General features: G+C 37.4%; 1 protein-coding gene and 1 pseudogene across 2 annotated transcripts; both read right to left on the bottom strand.

Annotated features, from left to right (window-relative positions):
* Positions 1-25,534, bottom strand: TMEM41B (transmembrane protein 41B). 2 transcript variants are annotated; one of them, XM_021685761.1, is made up of 8 exons: positions 25,478-25,534; positions 25,234-25,359; positions 13,114-13,231; positions 10,700-10,828; positions 6,078-6,171; positions 5,331-5,435; positions 4,014-4,152; positions 1-1,664 (listed from the first exon to the last, which is right to left on the bottom strand). In XM_021685761.1, the coding sequence occupies exons 2-8, from the start codon at positions 25,352-25,354 to the stop codon at positions 1,495-1,497; spliced, it is 876 nt and encodes a 291-aa protein (XP_021541436.1). In that variant the 5' UTR covers positions 25,355-25,359; positions 25,478-25,534; the 3' UTR covers positions 1-1,494. The 2 variants fall into 2 exon arrangements, with proteins under 2 accessions (XP_021541436.1, XP_021541437.1); XM_021685762.1 differs by having other exon boundaries at positions 25,234-25,356; positions 25,478-25,523.
* On the bottom strand, positions 23,629-23,787 carry LOC123326362 (annotated as a pseudogene).
* Positions 25,535-26,291: the final 757 nt, after the last annotated feature.

Here is a 26,291-nt window from a genome sequence, read left to right as displayed (position 1 = left end):
TGACATAAGAATAGTATATTAATTAATATATTTTCTTTGTATTTACAATAAAGCCATTTGTTAATACTGTGATAGAAAAAATATTATGTAGTATGTAGTATTATGTAGAAACAGGCTTTGAGAATGACCACTCTTCTCACAATAAAAACATACAAGGATTTCTCCCACAGCTAAGGTACTTTTCAACATGACAGTCTTGGGTGAAGGTAAAACTGACAGAGTACTTTACCTTATAGATCAGCTATATCCTAGAATCAAGAAATCAAGGGTATTACCATTAAGCAAGCAGCAAAAAGCTGTTTAGTTTTTCTAGGACCATCTAAATATAGTAGTTACCATGTGAGAATTTAATTTTACTTTGAATTATAAAAAGTAAAAACACTAAATTGGGTAACTATTAATCAAAAGCAGTCCCAAACAAAAAAGCCATCAATAAAAATGAAATAAGGCATTCTTATAAGTGTATCATGCATAAAAAGGATAATTACATAATACATAATGACCAGACTAATAAATAAATGAGGTAAATTTTTCAGTTATTGAAACAAATCAACTATATTTAACGACTTAAGTGTTGCGCTGCCACTGTTTCAGTTTCCAAATATAAAGTAATATAATTAATCATCTAAAAACTGCATACTCTGAATGTTCGCTTTTTTTTTTTGATCCCCTTTTGAGATAGTAAAGGGAACTGTGTAACAAAATATTATCTGAATATAAATTATCAACACCAATATAATACAATTATCATATAATCGCCATTTTTATATGCACAGTGCAAATACTGTGAAAGCTAGAAAAAACGATGACAATAGACTGGCCAGAATTTTAAATTTCAGACTAACCCATGATAATCTAGAACAGGAAAAACAAAAATAAAATTTAAAAATAGAACTTGATATCCTTTCCAAATTCGATAATCCACCAACATGCAGCTTCTAAACAAATTACCTCAAAGTTAAAAAAAGAAAATGTAAATCTCTTTTTGAGCTTTAGTTTTCAAGTTTATGCTCTTAAGGAAGACTAACATTAGCAAGAACTGTAATACTGTTTTTAAAAATCTAGAATCTTTGCTAATTTTGTAACTGCTTTCCCTATTTTAGTTATTATTAAGGGATAAGAGAGAAAAACATTAAATGATCAAGTAAAGGGTATGTATAGCCAGTTCGTGAAATATATTAAGTTGAATCAGTTGGATCAAGAATTTCCTACTATGCTGCTACTAATTATCTATGGCTACCCTGGAGTAGTGATTTAGAAGGTGTCTATCATAACTACTGACAGTACTTTTCATAGTATATCAATTTCCATTTTTACTTTCTTCTCTCCCTTGCCACTTACATGCATTATTTTAACTGTGTGATAGGAAATTTTATTTTACAAACTCATTTCAAATTACTGAAGAGGTGATTTTAACACATAAACCTGCCAATCCTGAGATGACAATGATGATGATGATGATGATGATAGGAAAACTAAAACCCAGATGACTTCTCACTCAAATTTCTGCTTTAGTTTCTTTTGGAAGATGGCTGGCAGAATAGAAAGAAGAGCCAAAATCATTAGAACAAATACTGAGTTCCAGGAAACAGCTTCCCCTGCTGTTGTAAGCTGGTACAGTGTTGTTCCTGCTTTAATTGCTACAAAAGAGGGAGGTGCGACACCTAAAATAAAAAAATAAAAACATAAACAATCATTTTTAAAAATAAGATTTTGTAATATACTTTATCTTCACAAAATTATCCAGAACTCATAACAGCACTGATATTATTATATTATATCATATATATTATTATTATAATGTAATATTTTAAACTGATTCAAACAAATCCATATTTAAATTTTTTAAGACTTTATTTATTTATTTGACAGAGAGAGACACAGCAAGAGAGGGAACAGAAGCAGGGGAAGTGGGAGAGGGAAAAGCCAGCTTCCCGCAGAGCAGGGAGCCCGATGCAGGGCTCAATCCCAGGACTCTGGGAGCATGACCTGAGCCAAAGGCAGACACTTAACAACTGAGCCACCCAGGTGCCCCCATATTTAAATTTTTAAAAATTAAAATTTTCTCTGTGTGTAAAAATTTCTTGTAAGAATATACTGATCTCCATTTTGGAAAAACGTAATTTAGTTTAAAGCCCCTCACATTTATTTCCATATAAACAATTAAATCTTTCATAACTACCTCTGAAGGATAATGAATTTAAAAACTCAAGAAGAATTTCCAGAAAATAATTTACAACATTTATCAAAGCTTTGACCCAGCAATTTCAACTTTAGGAAATACTAATGCAGGGGCGCCTGGGTGGCTCAGTCGTTAAGCGTCTGCCTTCGGCTCAGGTCATGATCCCAGGGTCCTGGGATCGAGCCCCGTATCGGGCTCCCTGCTCAGCAGGAAGCCTGCTTCTCCCTCTCCCACTCCCCCTGCTTGTGTTCCCTCTCTCGCTATGTCTCTCTCTGTCAAATAAATAAATAAAATCTTTAAAAAAAAAAAAAGGAAATACTAATGCATATAAGCAAAGATCTAGTCTCAAGGATGTTCATCAATGCATTATAAATAACAAAACTCTGGAAATAATCTAAATGTTCAAAAATAAGATTGAGTAGATTGTCCTTCATCCTTGACAATGAAGTGGTAGGAGATACTCAGAAATAGAAAGATACTCAAAATATAAGAGCAGTTTATACAACAGCATAAGTGGAACTACATTTTTTTTTTTAAGATTTTATTTATTTATTTGAGAGAGAGAATGAGATAGAGAGAGCATGAGAGGGGGGAGGGTCAGAGGGAGAAGCAGACTTCCTGCTGAGCAGGGAGCCCGATGCGGGACTTGATCCCGGGACTCCAGGATCATGACCTGAGCCGAAGGCAGTCGCTTAACCAACTGAGCCACCCAGGCGCCCTGGAACTACATTTTGTTAAAAACCAGAACAAACTGGAAAAATTACTTTAGACCAAGTTGAAGTTAACTAAATCTCTAGGTATTCCACCTGTAAGATAAGGGGATAGGGATAAAAATCCTCTCTTCTGATTCCATGAATGCAACACTATTATACAAAATCCAAAATTATCCCTGCTAAGATTTTTAAGTTTGTCAACGAATTTTTTTAAAGTAGCAACAAAATATTGATTTTGATTATTCTTTTCAAGATCTATAAATACTAACTTAAACTTTGACAGTACAAGAGAAATCTGTTCATTTCATTGGTATCTAAACAATTCAAATTAAATTAGAAAAGCAGAATACTCTTACTAAAGAACCATCAGAATTCACAAAATGTATAAATGAATCTTTATGTCCACTAATTAATTTTAAAATTAAGTGCCAGCTACTTGAAAGCAAGAACATTTTATTAATCCTTGCTTCCCCCATACTTTGGTAATGCCCATAATAAATACTGATGTCAATAAAAGTAGGATCAACTTTCTACTGAACATTAAAGTTCAGTATTTCAGTATGTGATTAAAAGACAAGGGAGTAGGGCGCCTGGGTGGCTCAGTTGGTTAAGCGACTGCCTTCAGCTCAGGTCATGATCCTGGAGTCCCGGGATCGAGTCCCGCATCGGGCTCCCTGCTCGGCGGGGAGTCTGCTTCTCCCTCTCCCACTCCCCGTTTGTGTTCCCTCTCTCGCTGTGTCTTTCTCTGTCAAATAAATAAATAAAATCTTTAAAAAAAAAAAAAAAAAAAAAAGACAAGGGAGTAAATTATTCAAAAAGGGCACCTTGATTTTCTTTTCTCCCCACCAAGGGAGAGAATGGAGTTAAATAAAGTCTTGCTCAAATCTGTATGATTACAAATATATCCAATAGAAAGTACACTTCTTTAACAGAAGTAACACAAAAATACTTAAGTCAACACAATCCAACAAACATTTCTGAGTATCTATTTACGTATGCCAGGCTCTGTGCCCAAGAGTTATATATGGTGCTGGCACGTGTGCAAAGAACACGAAACCCAGCCCAGCCGAATACTGTTAGGTATGTACACAACGAGTTCTAACACAGAGTGAACTTACCTAGAAAAGTGCCAATAAAAAAAACTTTCAATGGCACGTTTATCACAGGGGATGTAATATTAATAAACCAATTAGGCAGAAATGGTGTTATTCTCAAAAATATAATGTAGTTAATGAGATGTTCTCTATGACGCTCAACCTGTCATAAGAAAGAAACCAGTTAGGATCAAGATAAGGCCAATACTGAAAATAAGTTGCTTAATATAAAATATTTATTTCAAATTCTCATTCCCTGATAGTTCAGAATCTATCCAACAGAAATGATCAAAAAAGGAGCTTGAAAATGACAATGAACTACTTATCACATGCTCTTTACCAGAGCTAAATGAGATGAGTTTTTTTTTTAACTGTACTTACAGCTTAATGTTACACTACTGAAGATGGTTCTACATCTGCCTAGCTAATATGGCTCAACAATGACACTTTACACCGCAAAGAGCAAAATGAAACTTAAAACTATACACAAGATACACATCAGGTGACTAATATTTTAATGCCTTTAACTTCCTACAATGTAAAGGGCTAGTATAGCACATCACTAAACCTAGCCTCCAATTTAATCTTTATTCTTCTGTTATTATGATACACACTACACGAGTGACTCATTCATTAGATAAATGAGATTGAACAAGTATATGGAGATATTTAGCCAGTTAAATAAAAGCACTGATTATAGGTTATACTTCTAGATTTTGCTTTACAAATAATGATGGTGATTTGCAGTGAAATGCTTAATTTCTCATTTCCTAGTCTGTAAAGCAAAAGGGTAAGTGTAAGGCAGAATGATTTCTACAATTCCTCTGGGATTTAATTAACAGGTTGTTTCTTCTAATTCTTTATAAAAATAAGATTTTCTTAGCAACACCGTATTAGACCTTTCTGTGTAGTGGTGCTTATATTTATCATCGCTTGTCTTTGTAGAGATCTTGACTGAAGGGAACAGTCATTTCTACTGATGAAATGCATTCAAGGAGTTGGCTGATGTAAGTTTTTCAGGGACCCACTAGACTGGGCTGCATCAACACAAAACAGGCAGCGTGTCCACATATGTGAATGCTTTCACAGACACGTTGACTTCTCCGCTCTGACTGAACTTACTAGGAATGAAGAACTAAAACTACTGTTACAGTACAGAAACTTAATATTTGAAATGATTAACATTCATTATTTGCCCACCACTTTAATTTACTTAGGTCGAAAGATCATTTTTATTAAAGCCCTGAGTCTGGGTTAACTCATATAGGGACTATACATTGACACAATGACCTCCCAATTAGCCAAAGAATTATGTTAAATAACTTAAAAATACATGTTTACCTGTTGTGACCATTTTACTGCTTTCTCTGTTAGGTATTTGTATACAACTGGCCTCCCAACTAAATAGGAGAGCATATAGCAGAATGAGGCCCCGAGTCCAGAACACTAGGAAACAACAAGAAGCCATAAGCATTGTGTACTTTTCCTAGTCACATGGATATATTCACTTAAGGAAAAGCTCAACTAGTATATTTCTTTTGGGGTTAAGGGACGATACTCTGCATGACCTCTCTTGTGCAGAGAACAAGAACCCATTTGATCTAGTCCTTTCTCAGACCAAATTAGGACTAAAATGAGACCGTCTGAAACTAATTGGCACTTGTGATTAAACTTAGTGACTATATCCAAATAGTTAAGGATACCATCTAGCCTAAGAATAAAACTTAAAGAGCCAATTCTTTTTTCAATTGCTATGCTTGAAAATACCACTTCCAGCCCTGGACTTAACTCATTGTGCCCACCAACACTCCTAGACTATTTGAATTACAAAACACAATAGGAAGGAAAGGCTAAAACAGAGCCTATAAATGCAATTAAGTCTGTGATGCCCCTGTTCTAGGAAAAAAACAAACTACAACATCTGCTTATGGGAGGACTTAAAAGATATTACTTTAACATTAATCACCTCTTAAAACTAATGAGTTTATGCTTACATATACTGGTGGGACTAGATGCCATCCTTCTCCCTCATCATTCTATCAAAAGCTACTTTTTTTCTAGTCTCCCAAATTCATTTTATATACTTACCAAACAAACAAGAAATAAGGCTAGCGGAAAGGGATAAAGAAACCCTGAGAGTATACTGAGAAATATAGAGCCCGGGATAGCAAATGTTTGCAAGCTGTTAACTTCTAAGTTAAGGATTAAAACATAATAAAATGGAATTTTTAAAAGACAAATCAAACATTTCAGGAAAAAAAGCATCAATATAGAAGTTATATTAATAAGATTATATCCATATCTCAGTATTAATAAAGTAAAATTATATCTAAAAGTTTAAAAAACCTACAACTCAGTTATAATGCCTTTAACTCTAAACTGACCATTTGCTAGCACTATCATAAATACAATGCTAATAAGAGTGTGTTACTAAAAGAAAAACCAAGACAAATATCCGACATGTACCAGATAAAGAACTGGGCAGTCTGACAAAAGAAAAGAACAAAAGAAAAAAAAAAAAAATAGAACAAAGGTCTCCAGTAATCTTATAAATATGCTCTCTAATGCATTCCATTTACTCCTAAATGTGTTCAGGAAACATGATTTCCATGGAAATCTAGGTACATATAGGGTTTAATAATTACTTGTTCTAATTTAACTTATAAACATCTACCTCAATTCACTACTGATTTTAAAAAGGATAGGGGTTACAAAATATAGTAAAAATCACAAATCTTATTTTTAAAACAGAATTATGTTGTTTACTACTTCCCTCTTGTTCCCAGTTTTGGTGTGGAGCCCCGCCCACCCCCGTCACCTTTTTAAAACCCCTCACACGATTAACTTACAAGTCAGTCAGACTAAGCGAATTCCCTCAACATCTACCCTTCTTTAAAATTTCTATCTTCACTCATTCTCCCACTCTTCTTTTCATCTAGTTCCCACTTTATTCACGTTTTCATCTCAATCTCCTCTGTCTTCTTCCTGGCTTATCTTCAGCTTCTTGCTCTTCTACAGGATCCCTTCTGTAGGAAACTGCTCAGATGCCTATGATCTCAAGAAAACCTAGGCTCTCCTTGACCAAGGTATTATATCCAGCTACTGCATCTCATCTTCACTTCCTCACAGAAGATTTTTTCCTTGTCCCCTTGCAACCTGACTTACCTATGCACCACTCTACGGACACTTCCTCCTAGCCAAAAATAATGATTTTTTTCCTGTTTCTTTTTTCATTCTAATTTAATTGGTTTCAAAATTATGTAGAATATTTACCTGGTTCTAAAGTCAAATCTACGCAATGAAGTACATCTAGAGAAATTTCACCTCCATCCCTGTATCACATTCTCTCCCCATAAGTAAACACTGTTATTGGCTTTTTTTTTTTTAATGCTATGAAGCTGTGTCTATTTTTTTTTTAAAGATTTTATTTATTCATTTGAGACACAGATAGAGAGAGAGAGAGAGAGCATGAGCAGGGAGAGAGGCAGAGGGAGAGGGAGAAGCAGGCTCCCCGTTGAGCAGGGAGCCCGATGCGGGGCTCGATCCCAGGACCCTGGGATCATGACCTGAGCCGAAGGCAGACGCTTAACCATCTGAGCCACCCAGGTGCCCCCTGTTATTGGCTTTTAAAGATACTCTTTCTCGGGGGGCCTGGGTAGCTCAGTAGGTTAAGCGTCTGCCTTCAGCTCAGGTCGTGATCCCAGGGTCCTGGAATAGAGCCCCACATCGGGCTCCTTGCTCAGCGGGGAGCCTGCTTCTCCCTCTCCCTCTGCCTGCGGCTCCCCCTGCTTGTACTCTCTTTCTATCTCTCTGTCAATAAATAAATTAAATCTTTAAAAAAAAAAAATACCCTTTCTTTAAAAAAAAACACAAAGTATCTGCATGTGTATGTGTGTACTCCTATAGATAAAACACAGCATACAAACTTACTATTCTGCTTTTTGCTCTTTTCATTTAAGGATATAGCCTGGGGGTAATGATGCCTTAATGGCATAGAGAGACCTTTCTCATTCTTTTAATAGCTACAGAGTCCACTCTAGTGTTTAGATTTACCATGGTTTATTCAACCAGTCCCCTATGGACTAACATTGGGTATGGATCCTTCTAACTGAATATTTAAAATTCTGCATGTCCTAAATAAAAGCAAATATTTTCTTCCTTTCCCAACCTAAATATGGTCCTCTACCTATTCTCTTTTTTTCAAAAGGCCAAAAATACAAAGCCAAAGAAAGGTAACCAACAAGAACAAAACTGGCATAATATTGATAACTGTTGAAGCTGGATGATGGGTACATAGGAGTTCATTATGATTTTCTCTACTTTTGTGTACATTTTAAATTTTCCATAATAAAAGAAACTTTTTAAGTTACTTAAAGTCCTCAATGACTACCCAATACCAAATGAATATTCTAAATTCCTTAGTCTGGTACTCAAAGTCCTCTACAGAGTGCAGTGTCTAGCCTATCCTCCTAAACTTATTTCTCTATCCTCCCCTTCTCATACCCTAAACTCCAACTAAACTGGATGCCCAATCACTTCTTAACCATGCCCTGTGCTTAAAAGCTCTGCTCTAGACTTACTCCAACTAGAATGAAACTGTGCCATGTCTCTACCCATAATTCCCCATTGCTCTAGTAGTTGTTCTCCTTTTGAACGCTCAAAAACACTAGATTTCTACTTAGCATATAATTAATAACCCAAAAGCTGAGAGGCAAAATAGGGCAAAACAAAATGACTTTCCAAAGTAAAGAGAAACTATATGCCTTGTTCCCAAAAACCTTATAAAAGTCAAATGAAAAAAATGAACAAACTTTTTATCTTACCTGAGGAAAATATTTTAATTCATGGTTACAGTGTACAAAGGCAAAATAACTTTAAGTCTAACACTATGGTTTTCCCAGATAGGTTCTAAAATAGAATTAGTAGGAAAAGGCAGCAGTTATGGATTTCTTAAAAGTTTATATATTATTAAATTACTTTACAAATAGCTGCCAAATAACTTGTTGAAAGATAAGTGCATAATAATGATTCGTTCTCTAAATTTTCCCTAATTGGATTTTTTCTCACAATAAATAAATGACAAAGTTCCTACATACAGCACACTACCTAAATAAAAATGTATTCTCACTAGATGGATGAAGGAGTAATGTTTATATCGTCAGCAAAAGATTTTGTAAATGTACCCGTAACAAATTGCTTATGCTGGGAATAACTGGTCCAGCATGCTTAAGTATATACTCAAAACATTTGTATAAGGAGGCAAATATAGAAACATATATATATGTTAAGTATATAGCATCTAATCTAATATAAATCCAAGAAAAGAAAATGCTACTGAATTTTAGGAGAAAAAGTTTTAATTGAGAAGTTCAATAACCAAAAGCAATTCAGGAAATAAAAGAGGAAGCCAAAATAGAAATAGTTTGAGAGAAAAAAGAAAAAAAAATAGTTTGAGAGAATTCACAAAGTAACTAATTTAACTTTTAAAAATAAATGCTGGTTGGGGGGGATGCTTGGGTAGCTCAGTTAAGCCTTTGATTGGATTTCAGCTCAGGTCATGATCTCAGGGTCATGAGATCAAGCCCTGCGCCTGGCTCCGCACTCAGCAGGGAGTCTGCTTAAGAGATTCTCTACCTTTCTCCCTCTGCTCCCCCCCCCATGAGCGCTCTCTCAAATAAATAATCTTTAATAAAAATAAAAATGGTGGTTTAAAAGGGATAATGATTACCTTTACAAAATCAAGAGATAATTTTTTTTTTAAGATTTTATTTATTTGACCGGGGGGGGGGGGGGGGGGGGGGAGGGGAGGAAAGCACCAGCAGGGGGAGTGGCAGAGGGAGAGGAAGAAGCAGGCTCTCAGCTGAGCCAGGAGCCCAACATGGGGCTTGATCCCAGAACCCTGGGATCATGACCTGAGCTGAAGGCAGACACTTAACCGACTGAGCCACCCAGTCACCCCGATAATGTCTTTCATTAACTGAGAAGATTTGAAAATAAGCTGGATTAAAATAAAAAATACAAAAAATCGGATTAAAGTTAAAGCCCATAAATTAGAAGATTAATCACCAGTAGCATAAGCCGTTTGAAAATATGCAGGAAGAATAAAGCTAAAGCTATTTTCCTGACTAGTTAATACAACATATATTTCTATAAAACGAATACATACCAATAATTATTTTAAAATTCATATCCTTTTAATTGACTAATTATCCTCTTAAGATCTTTTTACAAAGAAATCATTAAATGGAAGAAAAAAATCATGAACAAGAAGATTCATAACATGACAAGTAGAAAAGTAAAAAATTAAATACAAATTATATCTTCAAACCTAAGGGAACATTTTTTTAAATTATGCTGTGGTGACTATTAATTCAAAATAACTAAACTAAATTAATCAATTAACTAATACAATAATAAATTAAAGAGATAAATAAAATAATTATCTTGAATAATACAGAGGAAAGGAAAATGTTTATAAGTGAAATAAGCAGAATACAGAAGAACTGGTAATAAATATTCAGAAATAATAACTGAGTTGAGATAGGTTTAAGGTGAGAATGTTTCCCATTTTAATTTTTCTATATTTTACTAAATATTACACTGCATTAACAATTTTTAAAAGAAAAAAGTTATGCATAACTATACAGTACTTTTAAAACTTCTTTCTTGAATAAAACTAGAAAACTTTTTTTTTTCAGTTAAAAGGATACAAAATATATGTAGCAAAATAAGCTACAAGTACTTGTACATAAAAGGTGTCCTTATATTTGGATAAAACTTTTCCTAGGGCCTTGGCATCATCCATATCTCTGGGAACCTTCATATTCACTCTTTCTTCTCTAAAGAAATAAAATTAAAGTGAAAAATTTTAAAGCAGAAATTTGCCAAGATAATTAATATCAAAATCAAAGTTCAAAACATGAAGTTTTATCCAAAATGATTTGATGCTTGAATATTAACCATAAATTTGTAAGTTTTAAGTTCAAAAGTTTATAAATTATTTGTTTTTAATGCTTTATTATGATTTCATGAGACCTGCAATCTATATATGAAAGTTCAGGATGACCCAAACTAAATTAGGTTAAAAGCATTTGCTCCAACACTGGTATAAATTTTGAATTAAGAAGTGAACTACTGATATTAGCATATTTAAAACATATTTAACATCATTTTGGGTAATCCTCATGATAACCTAAGGTCAATAATTAATTAAAATTAAAATTAAGTAAAATTTTTGGTGATTTACAGTTCACATCTTTTCTGGAATATCCCAGCTCAAAGTTAAGATAAAAACAGAAACATTTTTTCTTTTCTATTAATTTTACTTTATATTTGGAACTGAATGATTTCTTGCTTATAAAAGCCTCAGATAATTTACCTCTCTGTTTAATGTATATTGTGCCCATTTGTTTACATGATAAAATTCAACTGATTTGCAGAACAATGACAGACTGCTGCCTCTGTTCTATAAAGATAGCAAGTAAACTAAAATGTGTTTTCTCATTTTTAAATTTAAAAACTAAAAAACTCATTATAGGGGTGTGCACGTATGTATGTACCCGCACACACACACAGAAATAAGCAGAACATAACAGGTTTATAATAGCATACTTATATACAAGTCATGTTATCATTCTTAGAGCAGACTGAGAGCAAAGACAATCTCAATCTATACTCTATATTCTTGCCCTCTTTCAGTCAGCTCTTTACCTCCTCCTCCTTGATCAAAACCAGAAAGGATCTAAAATTCAATCATACTAATATTAACCTATCAGTAGAACAGGTTAGCCTCCCAAAGGCATTTACACTGATGTAAGAAATCAAAGCACTAAAATAAAAATAAGTTTAACTATAAAATTTCAAGCATAAGGAATTGTTAATAAAAGGAAGTTAAGAGGAAAACAGGAACTTCCGAACACCTTGAAATCACATTTCACAGTTACCCATTACCACCCCAGTCTGGCCCTGTGTTGAAAATCTAACTACATTTTAGTAGTCCTTCGGAAATCTATGATTACACAAGGGTGGTATTACTGTTTAAACAGCCCTGGGAAAAAAATAAAAATAATTAAAAAAAATAAACAGCCCTGGGATATTTTGCCTTCTTAAAGTATGTTTCAGGTCCATAATTTCTTCCCTAAAATTCAAAAACCTCTGAAAACCAAAAGTTCTTCATACTCTGTCAGCAAAAGTTGACCCACACTTACATAATTATTCATATAGTCTTTTATTATGCCCATTTCTATGCAAAAATATTAATATATTTGATTACAGGATGCTGCCCCAGATCTTGCTGGAGGTACTACATAACATTTATTCCATGTAGTCTTTCCAAAATGGAAAAATTCTAAATTCTGAAACACATTTCACCCCAAGGTTTGGGCTAAGAAATTCTGGACATACAGTAGATAAGATATACAAGGTTTATACAAAGTCCATTTCACTGTGAAAACTACCTATTCAGACCATATCATTTTCATAACACGGGGAAAAGAAAAAGAGCTAGGAGAGACAGATGTGATGGGGATGGAAATGGATGAGTAGAAGCAGACAGAAACTGACCACAAGAAGGAAGGGAGAAAACATGGACGGAAAAGGGGAGGAAGGCAGAGAAGAGCATCAATGGTTTTCAAACCGCAGGTCAGTATCTTTCATGAATTTTAAAAGAAGTTTGCTTCGTCACTACTGGCATTAAAAAATAAATTAAATAGAATAATTTAGAAAATATCAGAGAACAAGACCTGTTGCATGAAACTTTAACTTAATTTTATATGTATACATGTATGCAAGTGAGCAGGGGAGAGGGGACAGGCACATGCATGCACGATCATGATATAAAAACGTATTTCTTAATGTGGTTCTATTTTTTTAAAAAAATTTGAAAGCCATTTGAAAAATGAGGCTTTAACTAGAGGAGCAGTGCTAGGAAACCCCCGCAGATAAAATCAAGACGCAAATTTGGAAAGGAGTGTTTAAATAGCAGTGTCAATATGGACTTGCTACAAACCATGAGAGCTGATATACAATCACCATGACAGTTCTGTTGCTTAAGATTAGTTTAACTTTTAACCCATTTTTATTGATAAATGTCTAGGCATTTTTCAGTTTCTTTCTGTATACTTACTCACTAAGCTGAGGAAAATTTTTATATACCAAAAACATAACAAAAGCTGCAGATAAGAAAATGGACACCAATATAAGAAGTGACATTCTTGCTGACCCAGCTTCTGCACAGGCTTTTTCTGAAAGGGGAAAAAAAAAAGGCTATAATTAAGATAAATATTTTAAAAAGACAGTATTCCAAGTCAGCAAATAATTTCCTTAAAGGCTTTCCTCCCCCAAAAAACTGTTCACACTTTTGTCCGAAACACTGTTTTAATAGAAAATTTTAACTACTATTGTATTTGACATTTATTAACCAGGCCTATTACTTTTGGGGGGATATATCCATTTCAAAAGCATGAAAAAACAGAACACCATAATTTGAAGCATTGATTTGTTGATATGCCAAAGGGGAATAAATATTATCACTGACTTTCAAAATTGTTTACCTATACTGGGAGCTGACAGCATAGACAGAATGGCCTCTTAGGAAAAATGAGGTAATATGGCAATTACTTCAACTGTCATAAGGATCCAGAGATTGACTAATACAACCGGTGAATGTTATGCTTTTTTTTTTTTACACTGAGAGCTTCAGAATATAGTTGAGTCTCAAATGTTTTCGGTGGCTCTCTGAGACCCCAAGAATGGCAGAATTTGTTTACATTCCCTCACAAGATAATCTTAGTGTTATCTAAAAAATTACATGCAAGATAAAAGTATGGAATGAGATCCAGGAGACAGCAAGCAGAAGAATGAGCAAGGCTGTTTTTACCAGGAAGCGTTAAATAGTGGGGAGGCTAAGATACCTTAGTAGTGCTCACTGGGGAAAAGGCAGAAGTGGGTGGCTCAAGTTTTATTGCCTACATTTGCCATTATCCCGTTACTGATAATACTCAGGGGATTAAAAAAAATATATGAATGCTATAGTAAGAATTATTTTTAGTTCTCTGAAAACTAAATGGATGGATCTACCACTATGCCTGTCCCCTAACTACTGTCTATGTAACTTTTATACACACTTTTATGAAGTATCCTAATCAAATGCCTGTATTTATTCATTAATTTCACAAATCCTTCTTCACATTTATAAAGGTATATTAGACAGGTGTCACTGACTGTTCTACTAACACCCTCTTTCTCTGGGAAACTTTCCCATGTTCCCCTTCCCCCCAAAGGGGCTAATCTCATTGGCCCTATTACAGTATGATTCCAACCCTTTACCCTCCCAAACACAGAAGGCTAACTTGCCCAAGGTTGGAGACCTAAGTCAAGTAGAAACACTTCATTATTGGCTGACCAAATTTTCTCTTGAAAATTTGAACTAAAACCAAGAGATGCTGTTGTCAAGAGGTAGTAGGTCTTGAGGCTGAAAGGTCAAGCAGTGAAGGCCACAGATAACAACATGGAAAGCCAAAGACATGTACCAGAAAATATAAGAGGGGAGATTGAAACATAAACCCGGAGAAACTGGTTCATTTCTAACTTTCTCACTTTCCTTGAAGCCTGGCTATATTTCATTTCTTGCTCATGAATGCCAGTGAGATTGTCTCTTATATTCTTTATTCTATATTCTCTTTTTTACTGGAGCTGGTTTAAACTTATTTCTGCTCCTTTCAACCAAAAAGCCTTAACTAATTAAAAGATAAACTTCATTTCATCCCTTGTCTCATTATGGTAGTTTTATATATTTTACAACTGAATTAGTAAGATTTTGCTCAATTCTATGTTGAACATGGAGCAAGAGAAACCAACTAGCTCCATGCTACTCAAGGTGTACTGTGTGAGTTACATCATTCAGCATCACCAGGGAGCTTGTGAGAAATGCAGATTCTCAGGCCAACATCCCAGAACTACTAAATCAGAATCTGCATTTTAATAAGATACCCAGGTAATCTGCATGTACATTAAAGCTTAAGAGGAAACAATATGGCCCAATTTACCTATCTCATAGGTAAGTAAACAGAAGCCCTAAGGAGGTTGCACTATCTATTAAAAAAAATTAAATCCTAAGCAACCGAATAGCATAAAGTATATCTCTAAAGCCCTTTAATATCCATTTATAATCAACTCATAATTTCTGTGGAAATACAAGTTGCTTAGGTTAGTGCTTGATATACTAGATATAAATTATTCTTACCTGGTCATTAAAGCAGACTTTCTGAAAGACAATATTAGGTTTATTAAGTTCTAGTATTTTGTGAACACTAAATTTAAAAAATTTTATCTTTTCCAATTTTCTGTAATCTAAACATTACTTTACTTTGTTATCATCTGAATCTAAAAGAGGACTTTTCTTCAAAAACCAGGTCACAAATAGAAACTTACTTGCTCATTTCATACTTCTGAAATTTACTGCAGGAAGGAAGGAATAGGATCATAAAGTAATATAAAAGATACCTTCAATGGAGTAATAAACCAGGCATGACTGCCACTGAATATTCCAGTTCATTAATCCACTAATATATTTATATATATGCTTTTTTGCAGCACAGAAAATTAAACAGAGACTTTAAACATCTGAGGTGGTTTTCAAATATGAAAAGGTCTCTGCAGAATCTTATGATAACAAATGCCTAATTGTTCATATCTTTGCCCTGGTTATGATACCTAATTCAATGCATGTCTTGAGAATTTAAGAAATCATATCTACTTACCCTAAAAAGAAAAGAGTAATCAGCTAAAAGTCACAAAAATATCAGTGTGCACTAAAACTAATTCAACCAAAAATATAGTTTTAAATAGCAAAATCTATTGAAACACAAACTTCTCACAAGGCTAAAATGTTATGTTCCTACTTTATTAAATAAAGAAGTAATCTACCAGAAAAGGAGTAAGAGTAATATATAAACATTAAGGTTTGGGGCATAGTTTTTTTTTTTTTTTAAAGATGTTATTTATTTATTCGATAAGAGAACGAGAGAGAGAGTGAGAGAAAGCACAAGCAGGGGGAGCAGCAGAGGGAGAGGGAGAAGCGAAGCGGAACTGGATCCCAGGACTCTGGGATCATGACCTGAGCCAAAGGCAGACGCTTAACACTTAATGACTGAGCCACCCAGGCGCCCCTGGGCATAGTTTTCTATGGGCTGATATCAAAGCAAAGACATGTTAACACATATACAGCCTGTACAATTTTTCCAGCAGCCTGCTACTTCTTAAAGGCATGTTCATTTTTTTTTTTAAAGAATTTATTTACTTATCTGAGAGAGAGAATGGGAGAGAGAGAGCATGAGAGGGGGGGAGGGTCAGAGGGAGAAGCAGACTCCCCGCCGAGCAGGGAGCCCGATGCGGGACTCGATCCCAGGACTCCAGAATCATGACCTGAGCCGAAGGCAGTTGTCCAACCAACCGAGCCACCCAGGAGCCCAAGGCATGTTCATTTTAAATCTACCTGGAATTACTTGCTCAGCCTTCACTTTTCACTTACTTCCTTGCTTGAATCAAGTCCAGAGTACAAAACGGACTGATACAAATAATTTAATATTATGGGCATCTTTTAAACTCTTCAAAACCACTGCTTTTTCGTTTTTCATCCGGAAGATATTTGTGGACACAAGAATTACTGCTAAGAATAAAGGGCTGATTCCCCACCACCACCACCCCACCCCTTCCTTGGTACTTTTCTTGAGGATTTCTCCTCTGCAAGGTATGCACTCAAATGTAGAGTTGCTTAGGACCACCTGCTGAGCATCTATTATGTACAAAATGTTCTGCTCAGTCTCTGCTTTTAAGAAGCTGATACCAACATTAGCTACATTCCCAAAGAATGGCACAAAGGGGTTTTGAGTATATAGAAAAGCAAGATTACTAGGCTGGAGTAATGGAGACAAGATTCACAGAGCAGGTAGAAATTTGGTTGAAGACTGAAAGATAAGAAGAGTTTACAGCCTTCTAACCCATACTGTAGCTAAATACATTTTTAAAGATTTCAATAGGTTATATCATTCTCTTAAATTAAAAATCAGGGGCGCCTGGCTGGCTCAGTTGGTAGAACGTGCAACTCTTGATCTCAGGGTTGTGAGTTTGAGCCCCACACTGAGCATAGAGATTACTTAAAAATAAAATCTTTAAAAAAATTAAATAAGACAGGGGCGCCTGGGTGGCTCAGTCGGTTAAGCGACTGCCTTCGGCTCAGGTCATGATCCTGGAGTCCCGGGATCGAGTCCCGCATTGGGCTCCCTGCTCGGCAGGGAGTCTGCTTCTCCCTCTGACCCTCCTCCCTCTCATTCTGTCTCAAATAAATAAATAAAGTCTTTAAAAAAAAAAATTAAATAAGACATTTAGCGTGTTAGCTCTAAAATTAAACTATAATATTTTTCTTCCCGTTATTAACTTACCAGTCCTAAGTAAAGGGTCACAGGGAAGAAAGGTATCAGGCAACATTTAACTGGACTACAGAAACCACCCTGAGTGTTCCCTGAGTACACATTTTTCTGACTGCTACTTGTTGTCTTACAGTTGGATGATGAAATATATAGACATTTGAATAAAATTAACTGCCAGGTTTAACCTGATACCTATTTCCTGCATGTTTTCAAATTAGGCAAACTTTCAAGCATTGTGTTCAATAGTAACATAGAAGACAACTGATAAGAATGCAAAAAACACAGTGACATTCAATACTGAAGCTCTCCTTTCTTTCACACTAACTGCTGACTGCTAACTAGGGGGTATTAGCTATTATGAGTCAACAATTTTTCTTGAGTATAATTCTATTAAGTCCAGAGACTAGCATGTAATTGATTTAGAGTTCTAAACAGATAAAAGTTGAAAATATTGTTTAATGATAATTCTACATCTAATTGTATAGCATGCATATTTATAATGTGCCTCCTCCCGGTTGCATTAGATGTACGTCATTTAGCATTTAGAGCTACCCACAACAGTACTTTATATATTCATTAACCTTCAAATCTTCCATCATAGTAATTCCCAATCTGAATCATCCCATTATCTGCTTTCCAACCTCCTCCAGGCTAAAGGTACTGTTAGAGAAAGTCAACATAACGTTCTCTTCGCCAACAAGTTCACATGCTTTTCCATGTTCAATTACTGGTTACCACTGGCAAACAATAATCCTTTCACAGCAATCTCTAAAAAGGCTATTTCAAGTCTCTTCAAGCCTTTAATTCTATCTTCATCTATTCTCAAACAATGACACTGCTTCCACACTTTAGTGAGCTCCCCAATCTCTACCTCAAGATCTGTTCCCCAAATTATCTTCCCTTGTCCCTTATCTTTGCATTAAATGCTAACATATTTCCTTTCAGATTTTGCTCCAAGAACTGTCTCTTTTCCATTCACCCTGTATCTTCAATTCTTCCTCTTAAGAGCACCTTTTCTCTAACTCCTAATATGCATTATCCTTTCTGAAAAATCATAACTTTAATGGCCCTATAGTAGCTCCCTATTTCTCTTATTATTTTCATATCAAAACCTTCTGAGGGGCGCCTGGGTGGCTCAGCTGTTAAGCGTCTGCCTGCGGCTCAGGTCATGATCTCAGGGTCCTGGGATCGAGCCCCGCATCGGGCTCCCTGCTCCGCGGGAAGCCTGCTTCTCCCTCTCCCACTCCCCTTGTGTTCCCTCTTTCGCTGTGTCTCTCTGTCAAATAAATAAAATCTTTTACAAAAAAAAAAAAAAAAACCCTTTTGAAAAGCAAAATCTGGTGGGCCTGGGTGGCTCAGTTGGTTAAGCGTCTGCCTTTGGTTCAGGTCATGATCCTGGGATCAAGTCCTGCATCAGGCTCCTCGCTAAGCGAGGAGACACCTTCTCCCTCTGGCTGCCACTCCCCCTGCTTGTGCTCGCTCTCTCTCTGACAAATAAAATCTTAAAAAAAAAAAAAACATGAAAAGCAAAATCTTCCTAAATCTGCAAGATCTTAGGAGTGACTCTTACAGCTGATCAGGTCTACTAGTTCTCAACACTGTGTTTTCTCAACCTACTTGATCCTACCATGAAGAAGCAAAAGACCCATCTCATTACAGGGACTCTAACAAGTTTTCATGGTCACAAGAATCTACTACAATATTTTTGGAAGTAAATTTTATTTCAAGGGCTTAAGAATTTTTTTATTATTAAAAATAAAAAATGGTAGTATCATCAAGTATAAATTCAAATAACTAAGATAACTATAAAATACAAATAACTATTAAGACCACACAGAGAGAGAAAGCATGTTTGTAGGTAGAAGAAACACCATTGCCAATTTTGTATAAAGGCTCATTCTCTAAGGCTTATGCCCTATAACTGTGCTGCCATTCAATCCACACACCCTCACTCTCACCTAACCACTTTCACATGCTTCCCCCCCTCCATTCACTGAAGGCTGAGATCAAGCTTATAGTAAACTTCTTCCTAATCCTAAAAGAGTCATCATCCATTCAGATGATCCACCCAGCCTCAAAATTCTTAGACCTTCATTTCTACTCAACTTTAGCCACCTACTTCCAATGATAAACTAAGTTCTCACATCCCCTGAGACTGCTCTACCTTGGACATTTTAAATCCCAATATGCCATTCCTCGATCACCTTTATTCTCTTCCTGAGCTTACTCCCTCCATTTTCTCCCTTCTGTGGGCCCCTCACTTTTCTTCCTTCCACGCCCAGCCCGGATTCCACAGTGTATCATCTGAAGCAGCACCTTTGAGTGGAATCCTTACCCTTTTCTTAAATCTAATCAAACCCAAAATCAGTGCTACAAGTTCACTTCTTCACTAAGATGGCTGAGCACAAAGAGAAAAACCATGAGTGATCCATCATAGAGATCTATGACTTTGGGAAAACTAACTTAGCCTCATTCCTATTCCTATTTAGGTGTCTAACATGAATCAGGTTGAGCCAATTTGATAACAGTGATAGGTTCAAGGACAAGCATTATCTGAGACACTCTAATCAGAATGAATATCTAGACTTCTATTGGTAGTGCTAGGAAAAAGATTCTCAAAGTTATCAAGGAAGCATTTAATTTACCTGGACCTTCAAGAGAAATCAACCTTAAGGTAAAGCTGACATTAAAGATGTGAAAGAAATCAGATCCTGATATCACTGGGCCACTGTTCCAGACTGAAGCCAGTGAATCCCACTTAATCTCTCAATTTTTTAGTTATATAAATCAATCAACTTCCTTTCAGCAAGGGTTTCAACTGTATTTTCTATTGATGATAAACACAAGAATCCTGATACATAATATTTGGGTTGAGACTGGCATCAATAAATTGCACTAATACCTTGGTTGATGTCTAGTTGTCAGTTTTAGTCTTAGTTCCCAGTTATCAGTAAGAGCTTCCTCCTTCCTCTAAGTCAGTACCTTGCTCATACCAGATGCTCAGAGAATATGTATTGAACCAAATGAGCAAGGCAGGATCAAGAACAGACATCTGAGAGGGGTTTATTATCCAAGTTTGAACAATATTGTCTTCTAAAAGCAGTAAAACCAACTTTAAGATAATGTTTCTCAAACATTTTTGGCTGCAACCACAATAAGCAACTTTATATCATGAACTGGTACACACAAAATCAATAGAACTAAAAAATAAAATTCAAAAAACACTTATGCCTTACTACATGCAAAGCACTCTATTTTCTCTTCCATTTTTAAAAATATCTCATCATTACCCATCAAATTGATTTCACACTGCTAACAAGGATGATGACCTCTATATATTGAAAAGCACAGGGGCGCCTGGGTGGCTCAGTCATTAAGTGTCTGCCTTCGGCTCAGGTCATGGTCCCAGGGTCCTGGGATCGAGCCCCACATCGGGCTCCCTGCTCTGCGGGAAGCCTGCTTCTCCCTCTCGCACTCCCCCTGCTTGTGTTCCCTCTCTCGCTGTGTCTCTCTCTGTCAAATAAATAAAATCTTTAAAAAGAAAAGAAAAGAAAAGAAAAGCACAGCCCTACGAGTTCTCTCTCTTTTTTAAAGTTTTTCTTTTTTAGTAATCTCTATGCCCAATGTAGGGTTCAAACTCACGACCCCAAGATCATCAAGAGTCGCATGCTCTCCTGACTGAGCCAGCAAGGCATCCCAGAGTTCTCTTAAATCAAAATGGGAAACTTCTATGACTTGCTAATACATAGATCAGCCAGGACAAATAACAGAGAAGAAAATAAATACCCCGGTCCAGGCACCCTTGCAGATAGATTAGATCAAAAGCCTCTTAAGTGCTTCTACCTCTTGTCTTGTTTCTTGTCATTCCTCATCATTCAAGAATTAGACTTTCAGTGTTATTGCCTTGCTCAAGTCTTCACAGTGGTCCTCAGTCTATAAGGCTAAGATGTGAGACGAGAGACTACAGTCATAGCAAGGGACCCACTAAATGTACAAAACACTGCATGTAGCATGTAAAATACTTCAAACATACACACAATGACAACTATTTGTCAAAGTTAGGTAGGTGTGTCAGTTAAAAAAATACAAATTCATTTAAGGTGTCATGGAATTGGGCGGCTGGGTGGCTCAGTCGTTAAGCGTCTGCCTTCGGCTCAGGTCGTGATCCCAGGATCCTGGGATCGAGTCCCACATCGGGCTCCCTGCTCTGCGGAAAGCCCGCTTCTCCCTCTCCCACTCCCCATTTGTGTTCCCTCTCTCTCTGTATCTCTCTCTGTCAAATAAATAAATAAAATCTTAAAAAAAAAAAAAGTGTCATGGAATTTATAGAACATTCTATTACTATGTATTTCTCAATCAAGAGTTACTAAATTTTTTTTTTTAAGATTTTATTTATTTGTCAGAGAGAGAGAGAGCATACGCGTGCATAAGCAGGGGGGGTAGCAGGCAGAAGAAGCAGGCTCTCCGCTGAGCAAGGAGCCCGATGCAGGACTCGATCCCAGGACCCTGGGATCATGACCTGAGCAGAAGGCAGACGCTTAACCAATTGAGCCACCCAGGCATCCCATTACTAAATTTTTATCTCTTCTCCAAAACCTGTAATCTTTTTGAATGCCAAGCTAAATACCACCTGCAATTAACAAAAATTGTTTATTGTAATCCAGAATATTGGCTGCTAAGTAGTTACTAATGACATCACATCACCAGCTGATTAACACCAGTAACCAAACTCTTATCACATAAGGGATCTACAAAATCTTTTGCCCAGAAAATAAATTCCTAACACTAATTAAAGAGAGACAGAGGGGCGCCTGGGTGGCTCAGCCATTAAGCGTCTGCCTTCGGCTCAGGTCATGATCCCAGGGTTCTGGGATCAAGCCCCGCATCAGGCTCCCTGCTCGGCGGGAAGCCTGCTTCTCCCTCTCGCACTCCCCCTGCTTGTGTTCCCTCTCTCGCTGTGTCTCTCTCTGTCAAATAAATAAAATCTTAAAAAAAAAAAAAGAGAGAGACAGAGACAGAGACAAAAACAGAGAGGCAGAGAAGAAAAAGAAAACACTGGGAATCACTAATTAACAAGATGGATCAAAAAAGTTCCTCTGCATAGCACTTAAATCCCTGTGTACCAACACCATTTTGACCATGGCCAACCTTATCTCCTACAAAAACAGAAATCCTCCACTCCCAACAAATTAATCTCTTTATTGACATTAAACTTCCAGCTTAATGTTCCCGCCCCCCAGAATCCCCTTACCTTCTAACAATCCAAACCCTACTGCTCCATGAAGGCATGCCTTCACATCTCCTTCTATCTTCCTATAGATTTGTAGTCTACAGAAGTCATTTGACAGGGGCAACTGGGTGGCTCAGTCGGTTGAGCATCCGACTCTTGGTTTCAGCTTGGGTCATGGTCTCAGGGTGCTGGGATTGAGCCTCATGTGGGGCTCCACACTCAGCAAGGAGTCTGTTTGGGATTCTCTCTCTCCCTCTGCCCTCCCACCTCCGCTCCCACATGCTCTATTTCTCTCTCTCATAAATAAATAATTTTCTTTAAAAAAAAAAATGGCACAGTCAGTTAAGCATCAGACTCTTGGTTTCGGCTCAGGTCGTGATCTCAGGTCATGAGATCAAGCCCCATGTCAGGTTCTCCGTGGAGCTCACTTGAGACTATCTCTCCCTCTGCCCCTCTCTGCCACTCTCTTTCTCTCTCAAGTAAATAAATCTTTAAAAAAAAATTGTCCTGAATGTGTCATCCTAATGATAAAATAAAATAAACAATTATAAAAGCACTTTGGAAGTGTCAAGGTTTTATTTTCTAAATAGCTTTAGGTTATAAAACAACAACAAAAATCAGTAATAAACAATTGATGCTACCACAAACCAAATGACAATCTTTAGGGATGTCCTATCTGGAAAATACTTTTTTTTCCCAAAAGATTTTACTTACTTATTTATTTATTTATTTATTAAGATTTTTTTTTTAATTTATTTATTTGACAGAGACACACAGCAAGAGAGGGAACACAAGCAGGGGAAGTTGGGGAGGGAGAAGCACACTTCCCACCGAGCAGGGAGCCCGATGCGGGGCTCGGTCCTAGGACCCTGGGATCATGACTGAGCTGAAGGCAGACTCTTAACAACTGAGCCACCCAGGCTCCCCTGGAAAATACTTTTTCTGAAAACCCTTGGATTATTGTCACTCTCCATAGCAGCATCTTCAAAACAATGTTCCTTTAATTTAGAGTGGATTTATACTTAGACAATTCATTTCTGAGTTTTTGAGTTATTTGACCCTACTGGGAAAAGTTTTCAATTAGCAATAATCGCACCTCAGATAAACCTCATTGGCTAGGATACCGCCACTGCGCAAAGCTATTTGGCCCTACTGTCTATAAGATGGAGAAATACCCAAATACTATAAAGCTTAAAAAGCCAAATTAGACTGGAGACATTTTAAATTATTTGAAAATAAAATACCATTTTCTGCAGGACACTCTTTAAAAAATTTATTCTATTTTAAATTTCAGCTGAATTTTAAACATACGATCTTCATATATATAAATACATGCTTTTAAGTGTGTAATACTTTATTGTTGACTATACTTACAATGTTGCTAGACAATCTTAAAAGACCCTCTCCTTACCCATCACTAGTGGTGGAACACATCAGTGTAAGCTGAAGACAACTTAATGGACATTTGTTAGGATCTCTTCAAGTTTATGGGCTTTTAAAAAGCATTTTAAAAGTTTAATCATTTCCACTGTTGAAAAGCAATGAGAAACTCTATGCTAAGATGTAATAAAAGTATTTAGTTTCCAGGTATACTTTCTTTTATTTGTTTATTTATTTTTAAGATTTTATTTATTTGACAGAGAGAGAAAGCACAAGTAGGCAGAGAGGCAGGCAGGGGGAGAAGGAGAAGCAGGCTCCCCGCTGAGCAAGGAGCCCGACGTGGGGCTCGATCCCAGGACCCTGGGATCATGACCTGAGCTGAAGGCAGACGCTTAACCGACTGAGCCGCCCAGGTGCCCTCTTCTTTTTTTTTTTACTTTCTTTTAAAATAATATTTAAAGTCCCGAAAAATGGCAGAATGGTGTAATGCAAAAAAGCTTGAGAATGAGAGCTCTCAGTTACAATAGTAATGGCTAATATTTATTTAGCCTCCACTTCATATAAGCCATTACAATAAACGCTTTACATTAATTATTTTGTATAATGCACATGTTAAGCTAAGCAGACACTATTATTACTAGCATCTTTGTCATCCCCACCGTACAGTTCAGACGCTGAGTTTTGAAAGATAACAAGTCCAAAGTCATAAATGGTACAGCAGGGACTCACACCAGAGTGTTCCTGCCACTTGGAAGTGGCACCGGTACATAGTTAAATCCTTGCTCTTAACTACTACTTGACTAATCTGGCTTTGTGACTTTATGCAAGTTCCATATCCACCCTGGGCCTCAGTTTCCTCAGCGGTAAAAATAAAGCAGGAGTGCTGAAGTTCCTTCCAGTTCTGTCTAGCTTCAATATTGTCAACCTTACATCCACTCTGAGCTTCAAACGAGCCAGTGTCATTAGTTCTTTTATTGAATTCAACTACAACAGCATTTACGACGCACCTCCTAGGTGTCCGGCCTTGTGATGGGCAGCAGCTCAAGCCCAGGTCCACCACCCTCTCTGCTCCCGCGCCCCTGGGTGCCAGCAGGGCCCCTTCCCCTCGCAAATCCCCGGGGCCAACTGAGGTCTTTTCCACCCCGAAGCTCCTCCAGCACACTCCCGCCTCTGGGCCAGCCCCAGCTCTGGTTCCGGTTCTACTCACCCTTCAGGTGGTCTCCGCTGCTCTGCGCCGTGACACCCCGCGTCCCCGCTGCGCTGTCCCCCACAGGGGTCGTGTGGAGTGTCCCCGTCTGCGATCGTTCAGAGACTCTGCCTTTCGCCATGGCTGCTGCAGGGAAGGTGGAGGAAGAGGGGTGATGCCGCCCCCCTTAACAACAATTCTGCCGCAGGCTCCTTACGACACCCAGGGGCCACAGCCACAGCCACTTCCGGGGCGACCACCTCACCTGAGACGACCTCAGCCCCGCGAGCACAGTGACGCTCCGCTGAAACCTACAGCGCCCACTCAGACTAGGCTCCGCCCCGCACCGCCCCCAAGCCTCGCGCGCTCACGCTCGCCCAGTAACCGCGAGACAAGTCAGGGTCCCGGCCCTCCCCATTCACTGTCCCGCCCCTCCTCGCGACTGCAGGGAGCATGCGCAGTCGCGGCACCGGAGTCCCTTGGTGTGGCGCAGGACGCAGGCGTCTAATGCGCAGCACGCAGGCGTCTAAAGCGCAGCTTTAATTATCCGGAAGTGCGGTCCCTGAGACTTCAAATCCTTTGTCCCGGCCGCCGGAAGTGCCCGCGAGTGATTAGTTGGCGTTTCGCGGCGAATGCTGATTCAACTTCAACAGTTACTCAAGCTGCTGTCTTCGCTCTGGTGGGTCTAGGTGATGTCTGATCTGAAGATGTTGGAAAATATACAGCCTGAGTCGAACGTACCGAGTTTAAGGAAAGTTAAGGCTCAGAGAGGAGCTATAACCTGTGAAGGTCACAGGGTGGCAGAAATGGGTTTAGAAACTTTGCCTGTTCATCACCCTGCCGCCCCTCACTAGTAAGCCCAGGTCAGCTCATTAGCTTTTCCTTTTGCTCAGCCCAAATGTGCCGTTTTTGACTGTTAACTTTTTCCACTCTGAAATCTCGGAGCAGTATTTAACTTACTCATTGGTGAGTGTATTGGAATTCCCTCTTGAAAGCAACTTGGCAGTCTATAAAAATACTGTGTTCCTATCCAGTAATTACATTTCTAGGAAACTGTTCCATGGAAATGAGAATACAGA

Source organism: Neomonachus schauinslandi, chromosome 11 (genome assembly GCF_002201575.2).
Source record: "Neomonachus schauinslandi chromosome 11, ASM220157v2, whole genome shotgun sequence".
NCBI lineage: Eukaryota > Metazoa > Chordata > Mammalia > Carnivora > Phocidae > Neomonachus > Neomonachus schauinslandi.
This window is presented reverse-complemented; position numbering and strand designations above follow the sequence as displayed.

What these genes read in the sequence shown, in the direction of transcription:
- TMEM41B (XM_021685761.1), bottom strand. Translation starts at nt 25,354, where the DNA reads ATGGCGAAAGGCAGAGTCTCTGAACGATCGCAGACGGGGACACTCCAC. An exon ending in TATTTTGCTACATATATTTT is followed by an intron (nt 6,172 to 10,699) that starts GTATCCTTTTAA and finishes AGAAGTTAACAG; the next exon opens with CTTGCAAACATTTGCTATCC. An exon ending in TTTTATTGGCACTTTTCTAG is followed by an intron (nt 1,665 to 4,013) that starts GTAAGTTCACTC and finishes TTTTTATTTTAG; the next exon opens with GTGTCGCACCTCCCTCTTTT.